Raw genomic sequence first — 8,490 nt, forward strand, 5'->3', positions numbered from 1 at the left:
GATGTGATCACCTGTAGCGACCAAAGAGGCACTTGAAAGCATAGCGTGTCAACACAATTCCATTAGCGCTACTGTATATGTGTGCGCGTTGACTAATCCGTGTCTTCTCAGTTCGGGGTTTGGAGGTTCTTTGACTGACGCAAAATGATTTGAGGGAGTCCCTCTTCCTCCTAGAGCAGCAACTCTTTAGAAGCCCTAAAGCTCCTTAGACAGTCTCCAGCACTTGTTTGAACATCATTTTTAACAAGTCTAAATAGTGTGAAGCGAGCCTAGAATAAATCCTGCGAGTGGAACTGGTGTAGCTCTGCAGGGCTCTTTGTCAAGCACAATTGCAAGGGACTACCTCCAGTGGCGGCGGCTTAGCGGCGGAACCTTCGGTCTCCCCATTCTGTCTCCACGCATCAATAATAGCAGCAAAACAATTGTCACTTCTATTGCCCTCAAGTGATCAAACTAAGTGAATACAGACAGATGGAGAAGCCGTTGTATGGAGAATGTGAGCCACATGAGGCCAGAAAGATGATCGGATAGAGAACCAAAATAACGACAGTTGGTTTATCTTTCAATGCCCTCACACGCATGACAAAGATGGTGAAGCAGCATTTAGCTGTAATGCATTGTAGTAGTATGGTTTGGGGACCACCGCTTTTGAGAAATGGGGTATGTTTGGATTGTGCAGTAGGTCTGCCATTATGCATCGGAAATACAGCAAGAGCCCGGAAAAGCTTTCACATTGGATGGTCATTCGAAGAAAAGCGTGGGCGTATGATTCCCGGCCGGGCACATCTCCCAGATACTCCTGTCACTGTGCAAATCACACATGGTTGCATGTCTACAGCGAGGTCTCGAAAAGCCATGAGCCACAATGAATCACCTCTCAGCACCTCCCAGGAAATCATACTGACGCGCAAATGCGTACATAAACACAGAGCCACGGACCAGGCGCAAATGGGACCAAAACATATTGCACTTGACGACCTCAGGATATCCTTCGACATCCATGCCCTTTCGACCTGCGTATTCGTAACTGACCATGGATGGATGGATGGATGGATGGATGGACTAGGTAGGTAGATATGTGGATGGAGAGAGACACACAGAGACAGAGTGAGCAAGAGAACGAGAGAGATGCACCCTTGCACGCACACACAGAGGCTCTGAGGTTTCTTTTCTAATTGTAATGCGTGCTCTTTTGAATATTGTCTAGCTGTGCTTTGCCAACCGACCGTGGACGATTGTGTGTGGCAGACATGCAGTGTAGTGACCAAGTCTGACTGTGAATACATGCACACGCTGAGAGAGCGGAAATGGCGGGGAGGGAGAGAAACAGACAGAGAGAGAGAGAGAGAAAATGCAGGCAGCGCAGTGATGCAGAGTGAATGCATGCAGATCTGTGCGAGCCCATATTATCATTCTGAAACATTTCCTTCCATTTGCATCTGATTTGAGTAGGCCTACCTTCTCAAGTGTGTGTGTACTGTAACTGCGTGCACATGTGCACACGTTGCCCACCAGCTGGAAGACATTAGTCAAGCCAGCAGGTAACTTTACTCCAAAAGTGCCACAGATAATGAGAGGCTTAGGAATTGCTATCAACTGGCTTAGCAACACAGAGATAGAAGGACAAGACAGAATGACATTGGAAAGAGTTGCAGGTATGCATGCGCTTGGAGGACGGCCTTTTCCGTCAACACTCTTTATCTTACGGATGATCGAAATAAATGCACAAACAAAGAGAGAAGCATTGGAGCATTGAGCAAAATGTGCCGGTTAGAAATTGAATGATTTTCTTGGAGACACAAATAATGATGCCAGAAAAAGACACAAGAAAGTCCGAAATGTCAAAGGCTGTGAGACGGAGGTACATAAAAAAAGAATCCCAAAAAATAGCATTGAAGCAAATCAATAAAATTGGGAAAAGTAGAATGTAACAACAAGCAAGAAAAGGTACTATGGGACCCCATCAACAGCTTAGAGAGGAACTGAGTGAACAATAAAGAAAAAAACAACAACAACATTCGATCTTCCCTTACCTCTGGAGCTTGTTTTTGAAATCCTTTGGAAAATATCGACGCCTCAGCAGCACTAGCTTCTCACTTTCTAGCTCTTTTGCCACAATAATTGTTTGCAAAAAGCCGGCCGGCTAGTGTGTCCTCCTCTGGTGTATCCTTGGTGCTGATGAACAGTGCTAAGTGAAACGCCACTGGAGAGCAGACAGACAGGCGAAGAAGCCAGTGAAACAGGAGAGCGCCGAGAGTCCAGGGCAGACTGAGTAGGATGGAAGGAAGGCTTACGGCTTCCTCACATCACAGCGGCTGAGTGGATACACCCACCTCTTCAGCCTGCATCACACCAGAGGGAGTCTACTCCAAACTATGCACACACAGCAAGCTAGGAAATGTGCAGTGCATCATCTCATTTTGGCTACTGCACATACAGGTACAAAGATCCAACCAGAAATAGGTGGAAAGAAATGAAAACAAAATTTCCTATGAACATCCTTGAGTTTGAACAGTTAAGGATTGAAAGGTTGGACATGTTGGAGTTCCAAATCCCCAAATCCAAGCGTTCAGCCCAGGAGCATTTATTGAAGATAAGGGAAGTCATTGTTATTTGCAGAATAGTTGAATAAAAACAGGTGGCAAGCTGCCCAGTGAACTGTAGCATGGAAGGAAATGGCGCATTCTTGGAGTGCAAGTGGGCCTATCTCTCATCATGCCTTCATTTTCCCTCTCTTGCCTTATTAGCTGAAGAATGAGGGAGGAGGGGGGGGGGTGCTTTTCAAATCATGGAGCACAAGGCTTCTCAATTGGTTGCCACTAGATTCAAATGAGTGCTCTCATTTTTGGGCACTTTGTATGTAATAAGTCAAATGAAGTCTCCCACCTCCCAACAGATGTTTGCTTCCACTGCTTGTTATGTGAGTCAGCTAAGAACATTGTGCATGCACGGTATGACCTTTTGACTGAGAGGCAGACATGCTCACCGCCGCAGCACCTTGCTGCACCAAGACATCAAAACAATGAATCATCACGGTGTTTCATTCGGTGACATTTCGAGAGATTGTTCAGGTAAAAGGTCAGACTTTTGAATTATTCTTCATTTCGTCGGTATTCTGCTAAATAACATCCATGGTAGATCATAGACAGCAATTGCTTGACAGTGAGACTTTATCTAAGCCAATCCTTGATCGCGCAAATACGTTCCAGAAATACAAAATGAACTTAAATGACACGTTCACCAACATCCGGGGTGAAGGCAAATCCACAGATACTCAGAAGTAAGTCAAGACTTGCAAAATAAAATGCATCATCACATTGCTGTTGATGGACTATCTCAATGCCAGCGCAGCAAGTTGAGAAAACACCTGCTGACCTTTCAATTACTGTGCATTACTAAACATTGGAAATGCAAGTCTGTAATAGTGAATCTAAATCAAGATTCATTGTGTGGGACACTATATGAGCTGCGCCTGGCCCTAATTGAGTTGCTCAACCATTCCTGAACCCGAGATCCTTGAATGAAAAGATAAGCATGATGATGCAAGCAAGTAGATAGCACTGCTGTTATGACCATACTCTATTAAATAGCCACGGGAGGTACGGTACCACTTTTCTAATGCAATTTACCCAGTAGTGTCTGGCTATTACAGCATCACTCGCTGACTAAGTCAGTCGGCTGATTGCGGGTTAAGGAAGATGGAGCTGATACGAGTCCATCCATCTATATGCATGTGCTGACCATGAAGCCACTCTGCAGCAGCAGCAGCAGCAGCAGCAGCAGCAGCAACAGCATCAGCATCAGCAGCAGCATCAGGAGCAGCAGCAGAGACCGTTATTCCTGAACATCATCGTAGTGATGTGCACGTGAAATAATAAACACTGCATTCATTATTTGTTTTCCTCCAACCGCATTAAAGTGATGCGAGCATCTTCGGAAGACAACTATTCTCCATCCACCCCTTATTTAGATCAACATTGCACCTGATTCAAAGGAATCGTTCGTGCGGAAGCAATTCTGCAGGGTTTTTCCCTCCTCCTTTGGTTTAAGACATCAGAGACAAAAAGGTAAATAGTATCTTACCGTTGAAAATCGCGGACGGATCGCTGGAGCTGACTGTCAAATGTGGAGATGGTCCTGTGACTGTGGACGATTGGACGCCGTTGCACGGCGTGACCATGTCATTAACAAGAGTACCCTCTGCTGGCCATTCCATAACATTGCAGTGCGTGTCATATATTTTAAATTTTAAATGTAAGGATGACGTTTTTTTTTTTTTTTTTTAAATCAAAACAGGTATCAAGATTAACTACGTTGCATTCCAGATGAATAACAACGATCTTTGTATTTCGTCACTATATACGCGCGTGTATGTGGTGTGCGCGTATATGTGGTGTGTGCTTAATTTCAATTTATTTCCTTTTATCATGAACCTTCAAAAAAGTGGCGTCACAACGTTTCTGTGGTTCCATTCTCAAAAGAAATACAATAAAGGGGGAAATTGCACTATACACGTTAGCTTGATTGTTATTTTTGAACTAAAACAGTTACTTCCGCACAGTTGAAGGACTACAAAAACGGCTTCCGGTGGGTCCCGACAGGATATTGGTGTCCAATACAAACGCCAGATGAAATTTAATCAAATGTTCATGCACTATATAATCCCATGCCTTTAATTCACCATTGTGAGCTGTAGTAAATGATAAAGGAACTACTTCCTTCGATTGTTTCGTCTTGAAAAAAAAGTGGACGTTTTATTGGGCGACAATGGTTTACCGGCGATGAAGCAGATACTGGACAATCCGGTGGAGAAAAAGCGCCAACTTCTGGTGCAGCGTCGATTAAAATGGGTTTATATCCAAAACAACCGTAAAATGCATTCGGGACTGGTTTATTAAGGTATTGTTGCAGATATTTGAAATTCAATTACTTAAAGTGGCGTTTGGAAAAGCAAACTCCCAGCGTCTCCTTATGCAGCACGGTTCTGAGTGACCCACTTGGTGTCGGCGATGTTCAGCGTTAGTCACTGCAAAAACACAACAACAACAACAACAACAATTGACAATGGAAACTACCAGTACGTTAGCGTTCCAAGTTGCAACAGTCGACTTTATTTGATACGGGATCGTTGCACCGTATTCGCAGGGTAGTTGACACACACGTATGCCAAGTGCGTTGGTTTGAAACTTTGATGTTGCCAAATCCGACATTCCAAGCGTTTGTTCCATTTTCCTCATAGGGGCACTTTGCAACTCTTTGAAGTGACACATTGAAACGTGAAGATGCCTGGTCTGCAGAATGAACATGTGGGGAGCCCCATCAAGAGGAGCAAACTGTCTCTGAAGTTCTTGCAGAAGACGGAAACCAAACGAGCCTTGGATTTCTCGGAACCTCAAGCAGATGATGCCAAGTGAGTGTCTGACAAATCAGCAGATGCTGGGAGGTTTTCTATTTGGTTGTTGCCAACTCAGGAGACTATTGACATGAGAAGCACTGTCCAACTAGTTCATGCCGTACGATTCTCAGCAGCTGCGATCAGGTGGTGCCGGCTCCATCTCTGCTACCGAGCTCGCCCGATGACCTCCCGCTGTCATGTCAGAGGCTAGAGGACACCTTGCCATTTGTGGGGCTCCTCAATGAGGGCAACACCTGTTATCTGAACAGCATCTTGCAGGTGAATTGCCATGATTCAGTGTTGAAGATGACATGTTAATTAATGTGGGATTGTTTCTGTAGGTCCTCTATCACTGTCCAGGCCTGAAAGAGGGAATCAAGTCCTTATACAAGTTGTCCACAAAGAATGCTACATCCGCTGAAGAAACCAAACAACGTGAAGAGGTTAGCACACATGTATTTCCACTTGTCTCTCAGCCAGCCACATATTCTAGTGGACTTCATGGATTATATTTCATTCTTCAATTTCATTTGTAGCCAGCAGGGAATGTATCTGCACACATGGAGCTCCTGGAGAGCTTCCACAGTCTGATAGGTTCCGTGGAGCAGCTGCAGTCCAACTTTCTGCTCAGCGCCGACAGCTTCAATGAGCTCAACACGTCACCCTTTAAAGTACTGAACACGCTCAGGTATCTGGAAAATATTTGGCCAGCCTAAAGTTGGGTTCAAGAAAACTTTCCAGCAAACCCATTTACTTGATGTATGGGCATTAACAAATCTCATTCAATCGGGTTAACGCGTATTGGAAGAAGATGGATGTTTGTTTTCTTGCCAGCTTGACTTTCATTTAAAAAAAGAAAGCAAAAGGATGGCTAGAAGAAGCTTACTCAAGATGTTGTGTTTTTGATGCCCTGCAGGCAACTGAATCCCATGTATGAAGGCTATCTTCAACATGATGCCCAAGAGGTTCTGCAGTGCATCCTGGAATACATCCAGGAGGCCTGCAACACCATCAGGAAGGAACACAAAGCCACCCAAGTGGAACTTGGAAGCAGTTCCATGGCCCAATCACAAAAAGGCCAAGATGAGGATGCTCAAGTGAGTGGAAAAAGGAAAAGGGACGCAGAGATGGGCAACGCCAAAAAGAAGCCCAAGTCGAGGAAATCTGGAGCGGAGGTCGAGCGCTTGTTCAGCACCCCCGTCACCCGCTCCAAAAGTAAGCTGCTATCCCATGACAACCCCATGGGCAAAGCTGGAGAGAAAGAGGAGACGAAGGAAGGGAAAGGGAAAGAGAAAGGAGGAGGCAGTGGGGATGAGAAATCATTCCAAGAGGCCGACGGGAAAAAGAAGACGCGCCGTAAAACGGGCTGGCGGAGGCCTGCTGAGAAACAGCCCAGCATCATGTCCATGTTCCGTACCGTCGGAAAACTCGCTTCCACGTTCGCCAAAATCTCAACCAAAACGGAGAATGACGACGACGAAGTCCAACCCAAGGATGAGAAGAAGTACGAGGGGGTCATGCTTCCAAATGAGAACCAGGTCCACAAGACGCCGGCTCATCAAGGTATTTAGTTCTATAAATGCCGCATGAACTTTTATTTGAAGGTTATGAAGAAGGAAAAAAAAACAATTTTCTTTCTTTTTTATAAATAGAATGTTTGTGTGAACTTCCCTTTTCATGCGCACCCTCTTTTCACAATGGTAAGATGCTTCTGCAGACGGTCTAGACCTGATGGAGCGCTTGTTCCACGGCCAGCTGGTTCTACGGACTCGCTGTCTGGAGTGCGAGAGCTTCACTGAGAGGCGAGAAGACTTCCAGGACATCAGTGTCCCCGTGCTGGAAGAGCAGCCCGGCAGCCCTGACCATCTCTCTTCGGGTTAGCGGAAATGAACCAAGCGCAGACTATTCACGAGACTGACCTGTTTTGGCTTGTTGACAAATAATAACCTAATGAATGAATGTTTTGTCTCCAGTTTCTCCATACCCCAAACCAGAAGAGAAGACCCTAAAGTGGGCCATTGGGCAGTTTGCCTCGGTGGAGCGCATCGCCGGAGAGGACAAATACTTCTGTGACACGTGTCGCCATTACGCAGAGGCCGAGAGGAGTCTTCTCTTTGACAAAACTCCCCAAGTGGTCACCATTCACTTGAAGCGCTTCTCCGCCAGCGCTTTGGAGTGAGTGGCCTCAGCGCTCCGGCCCTTCCTGGCTTTCATCCAGCCTTCTTTCTCACGCCTCTCTGTCTTGTCTCTCTGTCTAGAATGGACCCGTACGGCTGTCCCTCCAAGGTGACCACGCCCTTGCAGACGCCCTTGACCTTGTCTCTGGAAGAGTGGTGCACGCCGCGCTCCTCCAGCGGAGGCCACTCCTACCAGCTCTTTGCCGTGGTCATGCACAGCGGCGTGTCCATCGGCAGCGGCCACTACACCGCTTACGTCCATATGAGCGACCTGAAAGAGGCCAAGGTCTGGCTGCGCCAAAGCCAGCAGCTGCCCCAGACCAAAGAAGCGTGGGACGACAGCGACGGCGCCGTCGGGCCGCCCTCCAGCTCCGCTTGCGGCAAAGCGGAAAGGAAGAAGGCGGCTCCCCCCGAGTGCGGGCTCGGACTCTTGGGAGGTCAGCGCAGTCGCACCGGCGGCGTCCAGCAAGAAGAGAGAGCAACTGACGGCGACGAACCCGAGCAGAGAAAAACTCCAAAACCAAATGCTGAAGTCCAGCTTGAGGCTGGGGAGAAGAGCGCAACAACATCCAGTGAGGAAGAGCAAGAGCAGGCTTTAAACAATCTCCTTCAGTACGAAGGCAAATGGCTACTGTTTGACGATTCCGAAGTGAGTTTGTTTGAGGAAAAAGATGTTCTCAGAGCCTGCTGCCTTCAGACCTGCTCCTCTTCAACACCCTACTTGCTCTTTTACAAGAGGGTCGTCGAGTCGGCGGCACATTGACGACAGCACCGTGCGTCCGTCCGTCCGTCTTCTACCCCTTTTGTGCATATTCTCTGATAATAAACTGAACTTTGTGGACTTCATTGCACTTTGTTCATCTTCAAACATCTGTAGCAAAATTCTCTCAGGTTTTATTTTGGATTTGAAACCCCAGG

General features: G+C 46.6%; 2 protein-coding genes across 8 annotated transcripts in view; one reads left to right on the forward strand and one right to left on the reverse strand.

Annotated features, from left to right (window-relative positions):
• kank4 (KN motif and ankyrin repeat domains 4) overlaps positions 1-4,137 on the reverse strand; it is a 31,522-nt gene extending 27,385 nt beyond the window's left edge. The window contains exon 1 of one of the 2 annotated variants that reach the window (XM_061297537.1): positions 4,084-4,137. The gene's annotated coding sequence lies outside the window, so the exon portion shown is untranslated. Of the gene's footprint in view, positions 1-2,033; positions 2,328-4,083 lie in introns of those variants that run through there. The other variant, XM_061297535.1, reaches the window with a different exon arrangement.
• Positions 4,138-4,629: 492 nt separating this feature from the next.
• usp1 (ubiquitin specific peptidase 1) lies at positions 4,630-8,413 on the forward strand. 6 transcript variants are annotated; one of them, XM_061296361.1, is made up of 9 exons: positions 4,630-5,170; positions 5,240-5,410; positions 5,527-5,674; positions 5,737-5,838; positions 5,932-6,083; positions 6,312-6,958; positions 7,101-7,271; positions 7,369-7,570; positions 7,654-8,413. In XM_061296361.1, exons 2-9 carry the CDS (start codon positions 5,283-5,285, stop codon positions 8,333-8,335), a joined length of 2,232 nt encoding a protein of 743 aa, XP_061152345.1. In that variant the 5' UTR covers positions 4,630-5,170; positions 5,240-5,282; the 3' UTR covers positions 8,336-8,413. The 6 variants fall into 6 exon arrangements, with proteins under 6 accessions (XP_061152345.1, XP_061152344.1, XP_061152346.1 ...); XM_061296360.1 differs by having other exon boundaries at positions 4,630-5,146; XM_061296362.1 differs by having other exon boundaries at positions 4,630-5,077.
• The last annotated feature ends 77 nt before the right edge of the window (positions 8,414-8,490 follow it).

Source organism: Syngnathus typhle, linkage group LG14, assembly GCF_033458585.1.
Source record: "Syngnathus typhle isolate RoL2023-S1 ecotype Sweden linkage group LG14, RoL_Styp_1.0, whole genome shotgun sequence".
In the NCBI taxonomy this organism is placed as follows: domain Eukaryota; kingdom Metazoa; phylum Chordata; class Actinopteri; order Syngnathiformes; family Syngnathidae; genus Syngnathus; species Syngnathus typhle.